We start from the raw sequence: 23876 nt of genomic DNA, 5'->3' as shown, positions 1-23876 counted from the left end.
TGAAGCGTGATTTCGAGCTCGCTCGCTGGCTTTGCATATTTTCACTGCATTTTCCAAATTTAGTTCGGTTTCTCTCAACAGACGTTCCCTGACTTTTTTATCATGAATACCAAACACAACCTGGTCACGAATCATGGATGCTTTGAGCTCAGAGAAATTACATGTCTGTGCTTTCAGTTTCAGATCAGTTATAAAGCTAACAAAAGTCTCATTTTGTTGCTGTGTCCGAGAACGGAAGATGTATCTTTCATACGTCTCATTCTTTTTGGGAGAGCAATGTGCATCACATTTTTTTAGCACATCTTCTAATTTTTCTCTGTTCTCCGCTGGACTAAATACAAATGTATTAAATACCTCTATCGCCTGCGGGCCTGCAACCGTAAGCAGCAACGCTATCTTCCTTGGGTCTGGCTTCGTACCGAATCCGATGGCTGCAATGTAGAATTCGAATTGTTGTTTAAAAATCCGCCAATTGTAGTCGACATTTCCCTCGAGATTCAAACCTCCTGGTGGCTTCAAATTCTCCATGTCGCTTTTCACAATTTTCAGCAGATCTTCACCACCCTGGTACCATGTTATGTTCATTAATAACTAGACATTCTTATTATGAACACAGCTAGCTTCTAGCTAGTTATTTATTCAGTACCCGTTCTCTAGGTACAGTATCTGTAGAGGCTTCCATGTGTGCTCCCGTGTGCAGGCTGCCATCTTGACTGTTGCCTTCTGGGTAGCCTAGTGCCTCCTGGGTAATGTAGTCTTAAACATACAGCTATATACAGCTCTACACAGCTCCACCTAGTGTCCACTATAGAATGACATGCTATTGATCACTACATTGAGGTCATCCAAAACTCTGCTGGCTGTGTCCAACTTGCACCAAGTCCCGTTCACACATCACCCCTATGCTCACTGACCTACATTGGCTCCTGGTTAAGCAATGCCTCGATTTTAAGATTCTCATCCTTGTTTTCAAATCGTCCCACCCTATCTCTGTAATCTCTTCCAGCCCCACAATCCTCTGAGATATCCGCGCTCCTCTAATTCTGGCCTCTTGAGCATCCCTGATTTTAATCACTCAACTATTGGTGGCCGTGCCTTAAGCTGCCAAGGCCCTAAACTCTGGAATTCACTCCCTAAACCTCTCTGCCTCTCTTTCCTCCTTTAAGACGCTCCTTAAAACCTACCTCTTTGACCAAGCTTCCCACCTAATGGGGTCGATTTTAGTTCAGGTGCGGGGAATTGGCGATTTCCCCGAATTTAGTGATTCTGACACGATTGTAAATGGGTCTGTGAGATTGATACAAATTGGCCAATTGATTTCCAGCATGTGGGAAGCCTTGGCAATTGAGTATTTCCAGTCAGAAAGTCGCAGAATATGAAGTCATCATTGCTGCTGCTCTTAAGGTTCACAGCAAGCCTTGCTTCCTCTGCAGGCTTCCAACCTTCAACATTAAGATGGCACAGAAGCCTGCAGGAGGAACGGCCAGCGGGAGGGCCAGATCTGCACCCAAGTTTGATGAGGCTTCACTACAGGCATTAGTGGATGGTGCTAGGGCCCACAGGGAGGTCCTCTTCCCTTCTTCAGGGAGGAAGAGGCCTCCCAGCCAGACCAAGGCTGTGTGGCTAGAGGTGGCAGGCCAAGTCAACTGCTTGGGGCTCACACGAAGAATGTGGTTGCAGTGCAGGAAAAGATTCCACGACCTTCTTCACACTGGAAAAGTAAGTACTGTATGATGTTTCCATCACCCTCAATCTGATCTCCATTGCCTTTCCTCACCAGCACTCAGCTTTAACAATCTCTTCCTGCACATCCCACTAGACACTCACATCCATGCACCCATTCCCTCTCTCTCGATGCTCACATTCACAGAACTATGCCACCATGCAGCCCTCACACTCCCTCTCACTCTGATGCTTTGAACACAACTGACAACACACAGGGAGGGCCCTTGGTATTGCAACCTCACTCCATCTTTGTCTCCTTCTAAGTATCTATGCTATGCAATCTCTGCACTCACTCCTTCATTCTCACTCAACCTCCACTTGTCTCCCTCATTGCAGGAAAAGAGAGCTCACAACAGGAGAGAGCGAGCCAGGGCAGGAGGAGGGCCGCCCTCATTAGCCCCGCTCACCCCCTCCCTGGGAGGAAGGCGTCCTGGACATTGCCCGGGCTGACCGAGATGTGGACATTGGGGAAGGACAGGCAGGAGCATCCCCACAAGCTGGTGACAGAATAGTTTTCCATCTCTCTCATTGGCATTGCATGAGTCGCTGATAATGATTCTGAAGCTACATCATATGGACTTATGATCACCTGCAAAATGCAATGTGCATGTAACCTTGGCATCACATCTCTAACTTTTTCCTTGACTCCCCCACAGGACCATCGAGAGCCCCCGTCCCCACTGTGCAGGAGGAAGAGCCTGAGCAGCCGGACTCCTCAGGGGAATCTGCAACCTCTGAGGGCGCAGCGTCATCAGAAATAAGCGCACCCAGCACCAACGCAGACACTCACACCTCGGTGGGACCTTCGGGACATAGATTAGAGTTGTCATCTGGTGTATCACAGCTCACAAGTGAGCATCAGCAGATTGTGGAGACAGGGACAGCAGTGGAGAGTCCTCGTCGGAGGGCGCAGGACTCTGCCAGCTCGGCTCAGCTGTATGTCGACCCACTGCCTCTGGGTCCATCCGTAAGATCAGAGGTGATGGAACTCCAGGCACAGATGCAGGAGTCTTTGGTAGGTTTTGTCTCTAGGGTCGCTGCGAGTGTGGAGCGAATGGAGGAGTCCATTGCGAACATGAGCAGAGCCTTTGTGGAGTCATTAGCGCATGAACGCATCAACGCGGAAAGGATGGCTACCTCCGTGGAAATGATTGCTGCCTCCGTGGTAAGGCTGGCTACGGTAGAGGAGAGGAGGGCTACGGCCATGGAGGAGGTTAGTGGCCAGGGTATGGAAAACATGGTGAGTGATCAGAGTGGAATGACATCTCTTGAGGAGCGATGGGCATCTATTGAACAGAGAAACCAGACCTTCATGGAAGTCCTTCTCAGTAGGACTGCCATTGCAGATATGGGTCCCCATGGCCCCCCTGATGTGCAGCAAGCTGTTCTCAAGCCACTTGCAGGCACTGAGGAGGACCTGACCCATGAGAGGGAGGTTGGTGGCAGACCTCAAGGGAGTGGGGGCTCCTCTCCAAGCACTCACACTTCCATGCCACTGCAGAGCCCTCGGTCAGAGCCCCGCCGGAGTACACACCCAACGGAGATAGAGGTCTCAACCCCTGCACAGCCGCAGGAGCAGCAGACTGCTGGCGAGCCCTCACAGGCTCGCCACCCCAGAGGTCACCCGCCAAAGGCGTCGAGACAGGAGCAGCAGGAAAGTGAGCAAGGGGCCTCCACATCTGCTGAAGCCAAAGGGGAACCACTACGTAGGAGCACGCGTAAGAGGAAAATAAAGCACTAATAGTCACAAGGGTAGTCACTTGGGTGAAATGCTGTGTATTTTGTGGAAATGCTATCAGTTGTGTGTTTTTCATAAAAATTCTGATGGCAACTTCTGCAGTTGTGGCATGTGTCATTTTGCGAATGGGGCTGGAGGTCCTCTAATGCCAAGAGGGGAAGGAAAAAAAGGCCTCCCATGCTTCTGGTAGGTGCCTCAGTTGAGGAAGCGCTGAGTGAGAGTGGCGAGAGGGGTCTCGCAGGAGGTCACACTGGAGAAGTGTGTGAGGCTCCAAACTTCCACAGCTGTGGTTATGCCTTCTAAAAGTTCCCCCAGACCTGAGACAACAAAGTCCTGCCACCTGCAAATGATGACTGATCAAATATCCTCTTTAATGTTGGGCCTGCAGCTGCTGGTCAGCTAGCCAATAGCGTTCACACCAGGTTTCACAAGCGTGATTCCCCACCAGGCGTGTTTTACGTGGGAAAAGGGTTAAACAGGCAAGGGCCTGTTAAAATGGGATTATAAAGGCCAATCAGTGCTGTTTAAGTGCCCAAAAGACCAGTCCCGCCTGTTGCAGGCAGGACTGATTCGGGTCAATCAGACACACCTAGGTTAAAATGGCGTGGAGGCGGGAACCAGGCGGGGGGGTCGTGACCCCCAGGTTTTGCGATTTTAACCCCCCACACCCTAAAAGCCCGCCTCACGGCCCAATGAAAATCGAGGCCAATATCTCCGTATGTGGTTCGGTGTCAAATTTTGTTTGATACGCTTGTGGCGAAGCCACCAAAGGACTCAGATCGTTTGTATATAATTCCTTTAACAACATGTTAGCTACAGCCTGACTCTGTATCTTTATTTATGCTGTTTAACTGTACAGAGTGCGGTTACTTTAACAACGCGGCTAAAACGTGATGACGTCACGCCATTCATCACGTGATCCCCCACAGGCGGGAAAACGTGATGACATCATGACGTCAGCCACGGGACTGCAGGGGCAGTCCTCGTGGAGCCTCCAGAGAGAGCAGACCTACATTCGATGTTATCCTGCAGTTTCTTGTTAAAACCTGTTTGTTTCATTAAAGTTCGTTTTGTTTGCTCGCCTGAGTAGAACTCAGTCTTTTAGTTAGGAACCCATGTTCCTACATTGGTGACCCTGACTTTCGTGAACGGTTTTCGCGGAAGATCTTCAGCATGGACACGAACGCCGTGACTCTGAAACTGCCACAGTTCTGGGAGCAACAACCAGTCGCGTGGTTTATCCAGGCTGAAGCCCAGTTCGCCATCCGGAACATCATCAGACCCGTTATTGCTACGTGGTCTCCGCCCTCGATAGCACCACTGCCTCGCGGATCGTCAGCCTCCTCGGTAGTCCTCCTACTGACAGCAAGTATGATACGTTAAAAGCACGGTTGCTACAGGTCTTCGGGCTCTCGAAGTCAGAACGCGCTCGCCGGCTCCTCGCTATGCCCGGCCTCGGGGACTCCAAACCATCTGAGCTCATGAGCCAAATGCTCACGCTCTTAGATGCCGAACCAGAATGCTTCCTCTTCCGGGAGCTATTCCTCTGCCAACTGCCGGAGCAGGTGCAGGCTGCCCTAGCCAGATCCGAGATTACAGACTGCGCCGAGCTTGCTGCCGAAGCAGATAAGATTTTCACAGTAATCCAGCAGTGCTGCGTGGCCACGAGGTGCCCATCCCCCACAGACGCGGCTCCAGCTCCTCTTGCAGCAGGCTGGTGCTCCTACCACGCCCGTTTTGGCGCAAAAGCACGACGCTGCCGCTCTCCCTGCAGTTTTTCGCCCCCCAAAAAAAGCTCCTGCAGCGTTCCTGGCGAAGGAGGACCGGGTCTAACAGGCGCTCCGCGGCTGTGATGGCCATCGGATCTACGGGGAAACTTCTTTACATCACCGATTCCCTATCGGTTCGACATTTCCTTTGTGACACCGGGGCGCAGTGCAGCATCCTACCCGCGTCGAATCTCGATATGCAAGCTGGGAACCACGGCTTTTCCCTCGTGACGGATAATGGCGCAGCCAATCGAACTTTCCGAAAGCGGCGGGTCCAAGTCTGTTTCGGCGGTCAGCGCTTCCATTGGAAAGTTGTCACGGCCACATTCTCGCAGGCCATCCTAGGGGCGGATTTTCTGTGTGCCAACGGCCTCCTCGTCGATGTCCGGCACCGCCGGTGGATCAATGCGGCCACCCTCCACTCGATTCCGTGCCACCACGGTACCACCGTGGCGCGCTCTATCGCCTGCGTGTTCCCTTCTCCGGATGACTTCACTCGGCTCCTTGGAGAGTTCCCGGAGCTGACAAGGCCCACCTTCTCCTCCTCGGCCACGAAGCATGGTGTTGAACATCATATCACCACTACTGGCTCCCTAGTTTATGCACGGGCTAGAAGGCTCGAACCCAGCAAGCTCACGGCTGCGAAAGTGGAGTTCGACACGATGGAGCGGCTGGGGATTATTTGCCGGTCGAATAGTCCCTGGTCTTCGCCTCTCCACATTGTTCCGAAACCGGGCGGCGGCTGGCGGTCGTGCGGTGACTACCGACGCCTGAACAACGCACTACTCCTGATCGGTACCCGATCCCGCATATTCAGGATTTCTCAGCCCATTTGGTGGGAAATTCTATCTTTTCTAAAGTCGACCTCGTCCGAGGGTATCACCAGGTTCCTGTGCACCCGCAAGATGTCCCGAAAACCGCAGTCATCACCCCTTTCGGCCTTTTTGAGTTCCTGCGGATGCCGTTTGGCTTGAAGAACGCGGCACAAGCTTTCCAGTGCTTAATGGACTCTGTGCTCCGAGACCTAAACTTCATCTTCGTCTACCTTGACGACATTCTCATCGCCAGCGCTAGCAAGGAAGAGCACATCTGCCATTTGCGTACCCTCTTTACACGCCTCAGCCAGCACGGTTTGATCATCAACCCGGCCAAGTGCCAGTTCGGCCTGCAGCGGATCGATTTCTTGGGACACCGCATAACATCAGACGGCACCGTCCCCTTACTGACGAAGGTGGAAGCTGTTACCTCTTTCCCGCGCCCGCCAACCGTCAAGGCCCTGCAAGAGTTCCTGGGGATGGTCAATTTCTATCACCGATTTGTCCCTAAGGCGGCTCAGCTAATGCAGCCTTTGTACGGGGCCCTCAAGGGCAAGTCCGGTAAGGATCTAATCAGCTGGACGGCCGAGATGGACCACGCGTTCGTCAACACCAAGAGTGCTTTGGCCAATGCAACCATGCTGGTGCACCCACTTCCAGGTGCCACCATCGCCCTTACCACAGACGCGTCAGACTACGCCATCGGCGCAGTGCAGGAGCAGTGGGTGAACGGCACGTGGCAACCGCAGCCGTTTTTCAGCCGTTAACTATGAAAAAATGAAAGAAAATACAACACCTTCGATCGAGAGTTACTGGCCCTTTTTCTAGCCATTCGCCATTTCCGGTTCTTAGTAGAAGGACGTCCCTTCACGGCTTTTGTCAACCACAAGCCTCTAACGTTCGCTATGGCCAAGACGCCGAACCATGGTCCGCTCGTCAACAGCGTCACCTGACGTTTATTTCTGAATTGACCACGGACATTCAACATGTGTCTGGTAAAGGCAACCTGGTGGCGGATTGCCTCTCCCGTGCGACAGTCCATGCGGTTCACCTGGATATTGACTACGCCCTCATGGCTGCAGATCAGGCCTCGGACCCAGAGGTCCAATCATACAGAACCGTCCCCTCTAGTTTCCAAGCGACCGACGTCAGTTTCCAGGCCGCAGGCACCACGCTCCTTTGCGACGTCTCCATGGGCGTTCCCCGACCTATCGTGCCAGTCGCATGGCGCCGGAAGGTGTTTGACACCATACACGGGTTGTCGCACCCTGGTATGAAGGCTTCACAACGGCTAATGTCGGCGAAGTTCGTCTGGAAGGGTATGCACCTCGATGTCTGTGACTGGGCCAACACCTGCGTGGTCTGCCAGAAGGCCAAGGTCCAGCGTCATGTAAAAGCTCCAGTGGCTACGTTCGCTGTTCCGGAGCGTCATTTCGACCACGTGCATGTGGACCTTGTGGGGCCACTTCCGCCTTCTCATGGTTATACGCATCTCCTCACCATGGTGGACCGCACCACTAGGTGGCCAGAGGCAATTCCTTTGGTTTCCACCACTTCGGCAGACGTCGCTAGAGCTTTCCTCTCCTGTTGGTTTGCTCGTTTCGGGGTACCAGCGGGCATCTCTTCCGATTGTGGGCCACAATTTTCCTCGGAGCTCTGGAACGCTGTAGCTCAGGGGCTTGGCACCAAACTTCATCGCACCACCGCCTATCATCCACAGGCGAACGGCCTTTGTGAGCGATTGCACAGGTCGCTTAAAGCCGCCCTACGGGCCAGTCTTCAAGTTGCGGAATGGGTGGACAGACTCCCATGGGTCCTTTTGGGTCTTCGTACGGCGCCCAAAGAAGACCTGCAATCGTCCTCGGCCGAACTCGTTTATGGCCAGCCGCTCCGAGTCCCAGGGGATTCCCTCCCTTCTCCCACAGGGCCATGGTCCGCCTCCCAGCAACTCGTCAGCCACCAGGAAGCGGCCAGATGCTTCGCTCCAGTGCCTACATCAAATCACGGCCTACAGAGCTCCCACGTGCCAGTGGAGCTGAAGAATGCCGAGTACGTATTTATCCACCATGACGCTCACCGGGATCCGCTCAAGCCCCCTTACACTGGTCCTTTCCGCGTCATCGAATCAGGAGACAAATCCTTTTCGGTCGACATCGGAGGAAAGCCGGATCACATTTCGGTGGACCGGTTGAAGCCAGCTCACCTGGACCTGGACCGCCCAGTCGTCGTCACTCAACCGCCGAAACATGGCCGACCGCCCGCAGCCGCCCTTGCCAGATCAACCACAGCCGCCCGCCAGCTCGACCACACTCGCCGTGCCAGCTCAAAAACAACCGCCCGCCAGCTCGACCACCGTCCATCAGCTTCCTCTGCAGGGTTACCGAAGTCGCTCGGACAGACTTGTCAGGCCTCCTCGACGTCTCACTTTTGCTGTTAAAGACAATTCTGGGGGGGCGCATGTGGCGGAGCCACCAAAGGACTCAGATCGTTTGTATATAATTCCTTTAACAACATGTTAGCTACAGTCTGACTCTGTATCTTTATTTATGCTGTTTAACTGTACAGAGTGTGGTTACTTTAACAGCGCGGCTAAAACGTGATGACGTCACGCCGTTCAACACGTGATCCTCCACTGGCGGGAAAACGTGATGACGTCAGCCACAGGACTGCAGGGGCAGTCCTCGTGGAGCCTCCAGAGAGAGCAGACCTACATTCGATGTTATCCTGCAGTTTCTTGTTAAAACCTGTTTGTTTCATTAAAGTTCGTTTTGTTTGATCGCCTGAGTAGAACTCAGTCTTTTAGTTAGGAACCCACGTTCCTACACACTCCTGTGAAGCGCCTTGGGACGTTTTACTACGTTAAAGGCGCTATATAAATGCAAGTTGTTGTTGTTGTCTTGTTATCTAAACGCAGCAGCTTGATTGTACCGGTTCTTGTGGAACTGTACGTCAGCAAGAGTCACTGCGTTCAGGAGAGGGGGCAGAAAAATGCCTTCCACTGGTCTGCATAAGGGAAGAGACTCTAGCCTAGAAACTACTGTAATTATTTGGCAAATGCTTAATGCTTTTGTACAACATCCCTCAGTCCGCTAATTTAATGCAAGTGTTAACCCATTTAAACTAAACAGGTTAACACCTCTTTTAAAATAGCAGCTAAAAGAAAGTCATAAGAACATGTTTGGCATTTGCCTGCGAATATCAGCAGTAATTTCTAGTCTTCTGTCTTCATCAGCCAGCTCATTTTAAACAGTTTGATTAAATTATAAATACTGACTGATTATTGTATTGGCTGACTGCACCATTGAACAAAACAAATGCCCTTATTCCTTAGAATAAGGAAAACGCCTTAAATGAGATGAAGAGAAAACTGATGGGGTTCATAAGAACAGCAGCTGCGGATTGGAAAAAGCTCTCTTGTTGGTGTAGAATTGAGATTTTTTTTTGCATTCACAGTTTTCTCAATGTTTTCCGCAACCCGGTGTCACACATTGGGGTGGCAACCCTCCCGGATTGCACTGGAGTGTCCAGGAATTAAAGATTAATTTCCTGATCACTGCTGCGAACAAACACGTGAGAAAAATCATAAAAGCATTAAAAAAATTGTGTGTATTTCATTTTCTTTGAACACTGTTGTTTATTAGTTATAAAAATATTGGAGATGGGGAAAAAAGGCTGTTTGATCGAGCTGGGTGTTTGGAGGTGGGAGGTCATGTGCTGAAATCTCCAGGAATATGTCACACACCAAGCCCCAGGCAAGAAGTGGTTGAGCAAACTGCCAATGATTCTCTTGACTCAGCTGCTGGAAGGGGAACCTGAGGTGACCCACCCTTCTCATTTTGTTAGCCCCATTAAGGAAATGTCTCATTCTTGGCACAGCTGATACTGAGAGATATGCTGCGTGGAATGATTGATCCCATCTTGTACCATTGAATGGCACGAGACACTGTAGCAGGAATGAGCTGAGACATTGCTTTCATAGGTTAACTATTCTAATCAGAATATTTCAAAGATTAAGTTAAATCTGAATTATTATGGGTTTAAAACTGGAAATATGTCTGCTAAGTGGAAGTTTTAATTTAGCAAACTTGTTGGACTAGAGCAGTAAGATTACGTTGATGCCCCTGTGGTTCAAATCATTACATTAGTCTTAAAATTTATCACCCACCAAAGCTTACTCTTAAATGGTTACTTAAATCCTGTAAAAGTATTCTTTGAACACTCCTTCTGACTTTAATACACAATAGGAAATCCCAGTACTGGGAAGTCTCACTCATTTTGTCTATTGGATTATGGTGCTGTAACTCTGACATTTAGAGTTTGTTCCATTATCTTTCCCTCAAGGTTGGTTCAACTCCATCATCCATAAGACTTTCAAAAGGGAGTTGGATAAGTATCTGAAGGAAATACATTTTCAGGGCTATGGGGAAAGGGCGGGGGAGTAGGACTAGCCGAAGTGCTCTTGCAGAGCTGGCATGGGCTCGACGGGCTGAATGGCCTTCTTCCACGCTGTAACCATTCTATGATTCTATTCTATTCTATGATAAGACTTTTCAGTTTTGGAGTCCACAAGTCCTGCATTCAAAAATTTAAAGATCTTATCCTAATCCTGAGAAGATCTTTTCACCCCCCACCTCCCCCCAGCCCCCGGACCGCTAAAATCATCCCATAGACCACAGGGCAATATGGAGATATACCCATCCAAAAGCATTTATTGCTTCCACTGGGTTGTAATGGCCAGGAAGCAGTGATTCCTGGGCTGTGCTGAATTAGCTGATCTCCACATGGGTATGGGTCATTTTGAATAAATCCAAAGTGGGCTAATTTTGGTCACTTTGGTTCAAAGTTTGCATCCATTGCATTTTCCTGGATTATTTCCAGTTAGAGCATTCTGTTTTCCTGGTTGGAGTTAAGCCAAACTCAAGAGAAAGGCAACAGAACCAACTGCATAAAGAATAGGACACAAACAATACCTTGTCATATTTGAATAAGCTCTCCAGGAACTTGGCCGGATCCTGCAAAAGTCCTTTTCCTGGTTCCCAATAGTCATCTATTTTAGTGCCTGGTTTTTCTCCTGTAACTTTCTTTGGCTTAATTCCCTTCATAATACAAACTGCTTCAATCACCAACTTCACGCCGAGGGGAGGGCGTTGCATGCCTCGTACCTGTATGCACAATACAAGTAAAATTATCTGCACTGCCCCAATCTTTTAAAAATACATTACCATTTTTTTTGTGTTTTCATCAAGGTGAAGGATGTTAGTGTTGAGAAATGGAATGCTTTCAATTTCAGCGTCAACATCGTGCACAGCACAGCTAGATGCAGAGTAGAACTGCCCCTACTCTGCATCAACAATTTACCTCATCCCCCCAACTTCAAGCCTGACTGCACTATTAACACATTTTTCCAATTTTCACACCAGCCGTCCCGTGGCCTCGCTGAGTGAGATTGCCAATTAGGGGTTGTTTTATACTCTGGACTTATGCCCACAAAGAACTGAATTGAGACTCTCCAAATTCATTTCAGCCAGCAGACAGAGGCGACTTTCATCCCATCAGTCTGGGCTGGATTTAAATCCAAGGTCTGCATGGTAAAAGAATGATGTCTAAACAATGTACCATTCAATTCCTCAACAATAAATAACTTCAATAACATCGGCAAGGTTGTAGAAATTAACCATTTGTTCTGAAGCACAGTGACAAAACTTTTCATACATTACAATTAAATATATTTAGTAAAATAAATACATCTCCAAAATTCCACATTATTAATGGTATCCTAAATAATCTATCACTGATTCTTAGCTAAACACTCAGCATGAAGTGTGCATTTGTACTGATTGATATGTTTATGTCATTGTACAAAACTCATCTGGAAACTGTGCTTTGTATGGATTAACAGGATTGGTTATGTCTGCTTAAAGATCTTACGACACAATGGCTGGAATTTTCCAGTTGCCGAGCATGCGGGTTTGGGGGGTGGGTCAGCACTAAAAATCCTGGAAATAGCGAGGGCGTCAGGAACCCGCCGTCATCTCGCATCCTTGCACATTTAACTCGGGCGGCTTTGTAGCGTGACACAGACCCGATCGGTAGAGGTGGGCGACCTCATTGAAATCATTAACCGCTTGTTGAGAGACCCTTAAGAGTGATTTTAATGGCAGCTTTTGAGTTTTACTGCAGGAGCATGGGATTCACGGAGGTCGGGTACCTCGCCTGTGAAGGGGAGGCGGAAGCTCAGTGGCCATTGGCGAGTTCATTCACTGACAGCTGTGAAAAGCACATAACTACTCCAATATTACACCTCATTACTTGCCTCATGGAAAGGCTCTTGCCCACTCCATTTTGTCCACAGATTTTGGTGTCTGCAGCTTGCAGGTCATTTTTGAAACCTCGGCAGCCACTCTCACCACCTCAGAATTGGACCAAGATGAGCCCCACCACCAACAACACCGGCCACAACAGCAGCCTTCTCCTCAACGACTTGATGCTCCACAGGTGAGAGGGTATCAACACAGGGCTGCAGCGCACCGGAGGCGATACCCCCAACTTAGGGTGTAGAGGCAGAGGATGAGCTTCCTCAACATGACTGAGTAGCAGTGCTTCAGGAGGCTCAGGCTATCGCTCCAAGTCGTCGCAGACATTTGTAGCTTGCTGGAACAAGACCTGCTGCTCAGAGATCCTGGTGGACACTCCTTACCAGTGGCCTCAAAGTCACCACCGCCCTCAACTTCTTCACCTCGGGCTCCTTCCAGGGATCTGCAGCAGACATTTGTGGGATTTCGCAGTCAGCCGCCCACAGATGCATCACCCAGATGACCGATGCCATGTTTCACAAGTCAGCCAATTATATCAACTTTGCCACTGATGAAGCCAGTGTTACTGAGTGGGCGCTCGGCTTTGCGGCTCTGGCTGACTTCCCACAGGTGCAGGGCATCATCGACTGCACACAGGTGGCCATGAAGGCACCCCATCATCACCCAGGAATCACAAAGGCTTCCACTCCCTCAATGTGCAGCTCGTCTGCAACCATAAAAAGATGATTATGCATGTGTCATGAATCTTATCATTCATGGAGAAATGACTCATGAAATAACACTGTGCGGCCAGCTGGTGGCGCCGTCCAATGAGTATAAATACTCGGGCGTGGGCCCAGCTTGTTCAGGACGTTTTTGTAACCAGGAACTAGTGATGTAACTAGAATCTCATGGTTGTGAAACAGTTGATTAAAGCCTTGTTTTATACTCAAACCAAGTACTCAGTAGTCTTTTTACATCAGCATGTGTGCGCCAGATTCCCTGGCAGCTGTCACGACTCTTTCGTGCTGCACCAGTCCACCCTCCCTCAGCTCTTTGCACCTCCAAACACACTTACCAGCTGGCTGCTTGGAAACAAGGGCTATCTACTGAAGACGTGGCTCATGACACCCTTGAGGATGCCAAGTACTGAGGCCAAGGAGCGTTATAATGAGAGCCACATCTCCACCAGACGTGTCATAAAGCAAGCAATAGTTGCGCTTCAGATGCCTTGACAGATCTGGAGGAGCTCTTCAGTACACACCAGCCTGGGTCTCCAGAATCATCGTCGTCTGCTGCGCACGGCACAACGTAGCACAGCAGTGAGGATTGGAGCTGCAGAAGGAGCAAGGCGCACAGCCCACAGCCTCTTCGGAGGAAGAGGAGGAACCTGATGTGCACATAGCACATTGCTGCCTGGGAGGCACAGAATGGCCTCATCATGTTCAGAGTTACTTAATTTGCTCCAATGCAGCCACATCGCTGCCACATGCTGTACTAAGTTCCCCACCCCAACAACACCATAAAGCATCCCTACAATGACCAAGCCATTCCTCTCAAGCAAAGCCTCAGTGCTCGTGGTTCAGTAATGTCTCACCATTCACTCCAAGTGACAAAGCCCCTTCCAAGGTTTGAGGCAAAAATGGACAAGACCCGAAAATGGTACAAAGAAAAACATTTGTGTGTGTCAATCAAAGTAACAGAAACTTACCACTAACACTTTTTGATACACCCATGTGCATACCCGTGTGCATCTACTTTTGTGTCATTTTTCTTTTCCGAGTGCTACTACGAGGTGCAACCCCTGTGGCTTCAGCAGAGGTAGAGGCAGGCTGCTCACTTCCCTGCTGTGACTTGTCAGACAATTTTGGCAAATGTCCACTGGGTTTTGGAGCCTGTGATGGCCCTGCCAAAGTCTGCTCCTCCTGCGACTGTGCAGGGGCAGACTCAGCCATCGGGATCCAAGGAAGCATGTGGGGCTCTGACTAAGGGGGAGGCAATGGGGGAGAAGTGAGAGAGCTTTGAGAAGAGCCCCCACTTCCATGTCCCCTCTCACCATCATCCCTCTCATGGGCCACCTGCACTTCCCTGCTAGCAAGGAGCTGGAGAGCACCTTGCTGCACATCAGTGGGGCGATGAAGGCCCAAGTCCATGTTTACATCCCTCCTTGAGAGGGGGCCTATGAGCGCCTTCCATCTGTTGTCCACAGCTAGCATGTGCTCATGTGAGTCGCGCATTTGCTGCTCCATACAGGTGGCCATCCTTTCCATGGAACAGCACATCGTCACCATCGCTTGCGACATGGTGGTGCTCATTTTGGAGAGGGATCTCCTCCATTCTCTGACATCGCGGCTGCAAAAGATGCCAGAGCCTCAGGCATTTGTTGCTGCCCCTCCAAGATCATATTCTTTCTCAATGGCCCCCAAAGCTCAGCGTCTGCATGCTTGGAGTGTCCTGCACCCTCTGGTGAGGAGTCTCCACTGCTGTCGCTGTCAACACCACCTGCTCTTGCTCACTTGTGAATTGTGAGACACCAGGTAACAACTCTACCCTGTGGCGCAAAGGACCCACCGAGGTATGCATATCTGTGCTGGTGCTGGATGCGCTTGGGGCTGCTGACGCTGTACCCTCAGAGGCTGGAAGTTCCTCTGAGGAGACATCCTCCTCCTCCGGCTGGACAGTGGTGGGGGGGCAGTTGATGGACCTGTGGGAGAGTAAAGAGATGAATTATAAGTGTTATAATAAGAATGGGTAACGTTGCCATTATTATGCACATGATGACATTTCACTGGCTGCTGACATCAGTCACCATATGAGTGACTTTTGTATGCCATGTGGCTTTATGAGATGTGATTCTGTCACCAGGTTGCTGGGATGTCCCCTTCTCTCTGTCTCCCACCACCAGCGTCTCTTGAGCTCCCGAGATCTCAGAGCCCCCTCCTCTGCTGCTGTTAGGTGTGCAGAGATTGGAGGGCTACCTCCAGTTCTCACCCTCTCGCTGTTGTTCTGGGCTCTTTTCTCCTGCAAGGAGGGAAAGAAGAGAAATTTGAGTGAGAGTGATGGAATGAGTGTAAGGAATAGATGGGTTACATCTGTAGAGGGTGACTATGAGGAAGTGGGGTGCCAATGCCAAATGGCCTCCTTATGTGGTGTTACTTGCTATGATTGCATTAGGATGAGGGTGCATGTGAGGGGTGGTTAGTCAGATGGGGAAGTGAGTATGTACATAGAGAGAGTGGGATGGGTGGACCTGGAAGGTATGTTGGTGTGAGTAATGATGTGCAGGAGTAGGCTTGGGAAGGCAGAGTGATGGGGATGTGGTGACAGGCACAACAGGATGAAGGTGAATGTGGCTTTGCACTCACCTTTCCTGGCCTCATCAGATCATTGAATCTCTTCCTGCACTGGATCCAGGTCCTCCTCACGACCTCCCTGCTGCTGACCTCCTCTGCTATTTCCAGCCAGGCCCTTTTGGTCTCTTCGGGAGGTCTCTTACGCCCATCTGCTGGGAAGAGGACCTCCCTGCGTGCCCTTGCGGCCTCGACCAGAATATGTAGTGAGGCACCTGTAAAGCGGGGTGCAGTCTTCTGCCATTGAGTATTCATATTTTTCACTTTGCACAATAACTCCAACCTTTAATTGGGGACATTACGCTAAAGTCGCTCTGTCGCGGGCTGATCAAGACATCATGGGGGAGAAATTGAGTATAGCCCCGTTTGGGGCGCCAGCCTCGCCAGGGCACTAAAAGTAGTGCCCCGGAAGCATTCGCGGCTGCCCACCAGAAATTGAGTGGTAGCGCCCCAAAGGGAAGCGCGGCGCTACTGGAGGTGCCCCGCATCCCTCTTGGGGCGCTGCGACTGAATATCGTGGCGCAACGTGCCGCAGCGCTGCAGTATTGCAGGCCTTCCTCCCCTTCTTAAAGGGGAGGGGCCTTGTGCAGCACGATCTGGGGCCCAGCTGGGCCCCCGAGGATCGGGAGTGCAGGCAAAAGAGCCCGGCACCGAAGAGAAGTGCCGGGCTCTTGGAACGCAGCCGGCACTCCGCGGAGGGGGGGCGTTCAGGAGGCCGGGGACGGGAGCGCAGGCAGGTGCTGGCAGGCGGCCAACAACAAAAATGGCCGCCCCGCACCTCTCCTTTAATTTGCACCTCCCCGGCCACAGGTAGGCCCCCCTGAACCGGTCGGACATAGCGTCTGGCGGTAAATCAGGGGGCGCTGCCAAATATCGCAGCCGGGGCATCAGCGGGGCGCTGCACACACCGATGACGTCATCGGTAGCGGCACAGCGCTAACGGTTAGCGCCACCACTAACGTCCCGTGGAATTTAGCGGGAGGCGTGGACAGTGCCGCGCCCAGGTGCCAGTTGGCTTGCACCCCATTAGCGCCCTCTTAAGGTGCTAACGAGAGGCGCAAGCAACTGAATTTTTCCCCCCATGTTCCCGACCCACTACGTGGCCCGCACGCACCCAATCCGACTCAGAAGTAACAATTCTGGCCAATGTCGGTATTGGATAGACTCTATCAAACAGATAAGAAAAGAGCTTAGTATTTGGGATAGATTTGGAACAGATTTAGCAACTCAAAACTGGGCATCCATGAGGTGCTGTGGACCATCAGCATCAGCAGAATTGTATTCCACCACAATCTGTAACCTCATGGCCCGGTATATCCCTCACTCTACCATTACCATCAAGCCAGGGGACCAACCCTGGTTCAATAAGGAGTGTAGAAGAGCATGCCAGGAGCAGCACCAGGCGTACCATGAGGTGCCAATCTTGGGAAGCTGTAACACAGGACTACATGCATGCCAAAACCAATGGATCAGATCAAAGCTCTGCAGCCCTGCCACATCCAGTGGTGAATGGTGGTGGACAATTAAACAACTGGAGGAGGAGGCTCCATGAATATCCCCATCCTCAATGATGGTGGAGCCCAGCACACGATTGCAGAAGACAAGGCTGAAGCGTTTGCAACCATCTTCAGCCAGAAATGCCGAGTAGATGATCCATCTCGGCTTCCTCCTGAGGGCCCCACCATCAGGAGCCAGTCTTCAGCCAATTCGATTCACTCCACGTGATATCAAGAAATGGCCAAGTGCACTGGATACAGCAAAGGCTACGGGCTCCAACAACATCACAACTGTAGTGCTGAAGACTTGTGCTCCAGAACTAGCCACGCCTCTAGCCAAGCTGTTCCAGTACAGCTACAACACTGGCATCTACCTGACAATGTGGAAAATTGCCCAGATATGTCCTCTCCACAAAAAGCAGGACAAATTCAATCTGGCTAATTTTGGCCCCATCAGCCTACTCTCAATCATCAGCAAAGTGATGGAAGGTGTCATCGACAGTGCTATCAAGCGGCACATACACACCAATAATCTGCTCACCAATGTTCATTTTGGGTTCCGCCAGGACCACTCAGCTCCAGACCTCATTAGAGCCTTGGTCCAAACATGGAAAAAAGATTTGAATTCTAGAGGTGAGGTGAGAATGGCTGCCTTTGACATCAAGGCAGCATTTGACCGCGTGTGGCATCAAGGAGCCCTAGTAAAATTAAAGTCAATGGGATTCAGTGGAAAAACTCTCCACTGGTTGGAGTCATACCCAGCACAAAGGAAGATGGTTGTGGTTGTTGGAGGCCAATCATCTCAGCCTCAGAACATTGCTGCAGCAGTTCCTCAGGGCAGTGTCCTCGGCCCAACCATCTTCAGTTGCTTCATCAATGACCTTCCCTCCATCATAAGATCAGAAGTGCGGATGTTCGCTGATGAATGCACAGCATTCAGTTCCATTCACAACTCCTCAGATAATGAAGTAATCTGTGCCCGCATGCAGCAAGACCTGGACAACATTCAGGCTTGGGTTGATAAGTGGCAAGTAACATTCGTGCCACAGAAGTGCCAGGCAATGACCATTTCCAACAATAGAGAGTCTAGCCACCTCCACATGACATTCAATGGGATTACCATTGCCGAATTCCTCACCATCAACCAGAAACTTAACTGGACCAGCCACATATATACTGTGGCTACAATAGTAGATCAGAGGCTGGGTATTCTGCAGCGAGTGACTTACCTCCTGGCGCCCCAAAACCTTTCCACCATGTACAAGGCACAAGTCAGGAGTGTGACGGAATAGTCTCCACTTGCCTGGGTGTGTGTAGCTCCAACAATACGGAAGAAGCTCGACACCACCAAGCCCGCTTGATTGGCACCCCATCCACCATCTTAAACATTCATTCCCTCCACCGTGGTGCACCATGGCTGCAGTGTCTGCCATCTACAAGATGCACTGCAGCAACTTGCCAAGGCTTCTTCGACAGCACCTCCCAAAACCGCGACCTCTACCACCTAGAAGGACAAGGGCAGCAGGCACGGGGAAACACCACCATCTGCAAGTTCTCCTCCAAGTCACACACTATCCTGATTTGGAAATATATCACCTTTCCTTCATTTTCACTGGGTCAAAATCTTGGCAATCCCTCCCTAACAGCACTGTGGGATAACCTTCACCTCACGGACTCCAACGGTTCAAGAAGGTGGCTCACCACCACCTTCTCAAGGGCAATTAGGGATGGGCAATAAATGCTGGCCTTGCCAGCGATGCCCACATCCCATTAATGACTGTGTGAATGGGGCTATGGACTTATATAAATAGCTGGGTAATTTTAACAGACTAAACCTTCATGTAGGGATGATAAGGAAAGGCTTATTAAAAAAAATACATGGGAAGGTATAAGTTACATTACCTCCCTTTGGCATGGCTTTTCTTGTATTTTAAAATGTAGGTTATTTTCCAAAGGATTAGGCCCAATCATACAACTGATAGAAGCGATGTGATATCCCCTGCCATTCTAGCACTGGGTATCTGCCATGCCATTGGAGCCATTCCTTAGTCTTTTTTTGTTAGACGGAATCAACGGCATTTCACATCAAAGGAAAGTCTTTTTTCTACATCTTTATATTTAGGATCTTGCATCTGCTGAAAAAGCCTATGCAAAGCCACCATGAATGTGGGAAACATCTATAACCATGCTGATTGTCAATGGGACATTAGAACTAAATGGACAACAAATAATAAACCACTATCTGTAAAAATAAATTTGCTGCATCTTTTTATAAAAAATCCATTAATTGAAACATAGCCAGTGAGCAACCTGCAACCAACACAAAACCAGCCAGTCAAATTGCTGAAATATTTCTCCCAACTCCTTTCAGGAGCCCTGTTGGTTATTCACCCACCTGCTATATTACCCTAAGATTTACATTTAGAACATAATAATTACATTAAAAATTGAATAATTGTGAAAAAGTCGCCCAACTTTTCCACCGTAGAAATGTCGGCAGCAATTTTTTGTGGCACAAACCTGACGCACTTTCAGAGGCCTCAGACTTATTATACGTACATAAATATCACTCCAAATTGGTGAGAGAGAGAGAAGGAGCTTGATACATTTGGAGGATAACAATAAGGAAGACCATACTGTAGATAGATTACTTATTTAATTCATCTTCGTTCTTCAAATAGAAAACATCCTCCACAATTCGCAAGATAGAATCAAGTTATCAAGAAGAAGAGTTGCAAGCAGTGTGTCATTAATGTCATGATATCAGTCCTATGGCCTCTTCCCACAGCTCTATATCAAAGACATGTCTTCCCTGGCCACAACCAGTCTTTTCCCAGGAGAGGTGAAGCAACACACACCAAAGTACAACAATCAATATTGAACAATACGGAGATCTAACTCTGTAGCCTTTAATCAAAAGGGACAGAGTTGGGCAGGTGAGTGGTGATGAATGAAGAAGACTTTGCTAGTTATGTGCTCTCTATCTTCTTTGTTAGCATTACACCAGAATCATACATCGCACTCCTTCTTAGACAGAAGCAAATCTTCTTTGGGAGCAGACTTAAATGTAAAGGGATCACTCAGTTAGTCTTACAGCTATTTTTGAATGCTAACATTTTGAGCTTAGCCCAAGAGGTGCTGATGGAACATTCAATGATTCCAGAAGGTTCCCTTCCTGCCAATTAACAACAGTAGAGAATGCACACTACCAGCTATTTGGCCAGCCTCTCTTTAAAGATTTCCATTAGAAATAAGCATCAAACATTTGTCTGGTTTTACAAAATTTTTTGGTTCTCTGAATAACCAAAGGCTTGAAAGCACTAACATAAAAAATACTGCTCCAAAGATGAGGGGGAAGGGATTGAGAGAATAACTACCTCTTGAGATAGATTTCTGCTTTACCGTTAATGCATCACCATTGCAACTGTTTAAAAAAAATCAAAGATTTGGCCTCCCCAATGCCTTTAGAAGAATGCATCTGAACCATACAGATAAGGAAGGTCCCAAGATTAGCTGATTTCAACCGGGGCTGTGTTAAGGACACTCCAACTGGCCATAATGTCCCTGGATTAGAGAAAAACAACCTCTGCAGGAAAGGCGAATATCTGGACACTGGTGTAAAGTCTGTGGGTTGTGCAGTTAATAAATACACAGACTTCAGAAGTAACAAACAAACAGGTCTTTACTATTCGAAGGTCCGGGCGAATCTGCCCCAGCAATCCTGCCACAACACTTATATACTGGTGTGGTCACTATCGGTATTACAGTATACAGAAGCCAAACAAATAGTGCCACACCTAAAGTAGTTCTCTTAAAGGTGAACGGTTACATTCAATAGTTCCCTTAAAGGTAAACGGGTACATACACTACAACTGGGTCAGGACAGGACTGGACTTGAATAGCCTGCTGGCACTCACTGTCGGGACTCGTATGTAAATATTAATCACTTGGGTAAGGTAACCACTGCCCATGGCACTGTACCCTCACAGAGAGCAGTCAATGCCTTCAGGAGAAGAGAAGAAAAATTGGAAAGACAATATAAAATAAAGTTAAAAGTAATTTTAAGATCCTGTTCTTTATTTCCATTTTCCTGTTGCATTTTTTTCATAGTTTTGTTTCTGTGATGAATGATACCATCAAAGAAGCTGTTGGAGGTGGATACTGAGCCCCAAATAAGAACATAAGAAATAGGAGCAGGAGTAGGCCATACGGCCCCTCGAGCCTGCTCCGCCATTCAATAAGATCATGGCTGATCATTGACCTCAACTCCACTTTTTTTGGGCAATTGATTTCCAGCGTGTGGGAACCCCTGGCCCACTTAGTCTTTCCATCCTGAAAGTCGCCTCCGATTACGTCATCAGTGCTGCTGGATTTAAGACCTGCAAGCAGCCTTGCTTCTTCTGCAGACTGCAAACCTTATGCCCTTTGCTGTGATAGATTCCTCCAGCCAATATGTCCAGCAGTAGGCCAAAGTCTGCACCAAGGTTCGATGACACCGCCCTGCAAGCTCTGGTGGAGGGAGCAAGAGGAAATAAGGAGGTGCTCTTCCCTTCCTCAGGGAGGAAGAAGCCTCCCCAGCAGACGAAAGCTGTGTAGATGCAAGTGGCCCAGGAGGTCAACTCTTTGTCTATGTGCCGCAGAACCTGGCTGCAGTGCAGGAAGAGGTTTCATGACCTTCTGCGCACTGGAAAAGTGAGTATGACTTTCCCATCACCCTCAATCTGATCCCCATTGCCTCTCCTCACCAGCACTCAGCTTTGACAACCTCTTCCTCCACATCCCACTTGACACTGACATCCCTGCACCCTTACCCATTCCCTCTCTCTCTATGGTCACATTCACCTAACTATTCAACTATGCAGCCCTCACACTCCCTATCGCTGTGATGCTATGAAAACAACTTACAACACACAGGGAGGGCCCTTGGTCTTGCCACCTCACTCCATCTTTATCTCCTTCTAAGCATCAATTATATGGATTCTCTACACTCACTCCTTCATTCTCACTCAAACTCCACTTGTCTCCCTCATTGCAGGAAAAGAGAGCTCACAATAAGAGGGAAAGAGCGAGGACAGGAGGAGGGCCACCCTCAGTATCCCAGCTCACCCCCTGGGAGGAGGCGGCACTGGAGATCGTGGGAGTGGAGGAGGATGCGCAAGTTGGGGATGGACAGATGGATGCATCAGAGCAAGCTTGTGATAGAATAGTTTATAATCTCTCTCCTTGACATTGCATGAGTCACTGATAATGATTCTGATGCTCTAACAGATTGGCTTTTGATCATCTGCAATATTCAATGTGCATGTAACCTTGGCCTCACATCTCTGACTCTTTCCTTCACTCCCCCACAGGACCATTGAAAGCCCCCGTCTCCACTATCCAGGAGGAACAGCCTGAGCATCCAGACTCCTCAGAGGAAGCTGCAACCTCTGAGGGCGCAGCGTCAGCAGAATTCAGCGCACCCAGCACCAGCACAGACACTCACACCTCGGTGGTACCTTCGCGAGATAGCGCAGTGTTGTCACCTGGTGTATCACAGCTCACAAGTGAGCATCAGCAGATGGTGGAGGCAGGGACAGCAGTGGAGAGTCCTAGTTGGAGGGCGCAGGACTCTGCCAGCTCGGCTCAGCTGCATGTCGGCCCTCTGCCTCCAGGTCCATCCAGAAGAAGAGCAGTGCTGGAACTCCAGGAAGAGGTGCAGGAGTCTCTTGCAGGTTTTGTCTCCAGGGTCGCTGTGAGTGTGGAATGAATGGAGGAGTCCATCGCTAACATGAGCAGAGCCTTTGTGGAGGCATTGGCGCATGAATGCATCACCACGGAAAGGATGGCTACCTCCATGGTAAGGCTGGCTACCATAGAAGAGAGGATGGCTACGGTAAAGGAGAGGATGGCTATGTCCATGGAGGAGCTTAGTCACCAGGGTATGGAAAACATGGTATTTGTTCAGAATAGACTGACATCTCTTGAGGAGCGATGGTCAGCTCTTGAGCAAACAAACCAGACCTTCAGGCAAGTCCTCAGGAGTAGGACTTCCAGTACAGAAACGGGTCCTCATGGCCCCCCTGAATTACAGCAAGGTGCTGTCAAGCCACTTGCTAGCTCTGAAGTGGGGCTGGCCCATGAGAGGGATGTTGGCGGTATACAACAAGGAAGTGGGGGTTCCTCTCCAAGCACTCACACGACCATGCCTCTGCAGAGCCCTCAGTTAGAGCCCCACCAGAATCCCCACCCAACTGAGATTGGCGTCTCAACCCCTGCACAGCTGCAGGAGCAGCAGACTGTTGCCGAGCCCTCACAGGTTCGCAACCCCAGAGGACGCCCGCCAAAGGTGTCGAGACAGGAGCAGCAAGAAAGTGAGCAAGGGGCCTTCACATCTGCTGAAGCCACAGGGGAAGCACCACGTAGGAGCAGGCGTAAGCGGAAGATAATGCACAAATAGTCACAACGGTAATCACTTGGGTGAAATGTTATGTTTAATGTTGAAAAGCCATCAGTTGGTTATTGTCATTAAAAATTCTGATGTCAACTGTTGCAGTTGTGGCATGTGTCATATCGCTAATAGGGCTTCCACATTGAGGGCTTAGGATGACTTGCAATTGTCAGTATGGTGGTCAGAGTGGTAGGAAGCGCAGGTTCTTGGCCATTGTCGATGCTCTGGTAAGAAGCTGCGAGGCAAAAGAGCTTGATTGG

General features: G+C 49.6%; 1 protein-coding gene across 1 annotated transcript in view; it reads right to left on the bottom strand.

Annotated features, from left to right (window-relative positions):
- Positions 1–23876, bottom strand: part of dnah1 (dynein, axonemal, heavy chain 1) — a 971783-nt gene that overhangs the window by 419094 nt on the left and 528813 nt on the right. Inside the window, exon 55 of the mRNA XM_085999976.1 lies at positions 11018–11209. Within this exon, the coding sequence (XP_085856102.1) occupies positions 11018–11209 (192 nt within the window). The remainder of the gene's footprint in view (positions 1–11017; positions 11210–23876) is intronic.

This window comes from Somniosus microcephalus, chromosome 11, assembly GCF_052327205.1.
Source record: "Somniosus microcephalus isolate GS21.2 chromosome 11, FLI_Smic_1.0, whole genome shotgun sequence".
NCBI classification, from domain to species: Eukaryota; Metazoa; Chordata; class Chondrichthyes; order Squaliformes; family Somniosidae; genus Somniosus; species Somniosus microcephalus.
The sequence above is the reverse complement of the archived record's forward strand: the minus strand, read 5'-3'. Positions and strand labels throughout refer to the sequence as shown.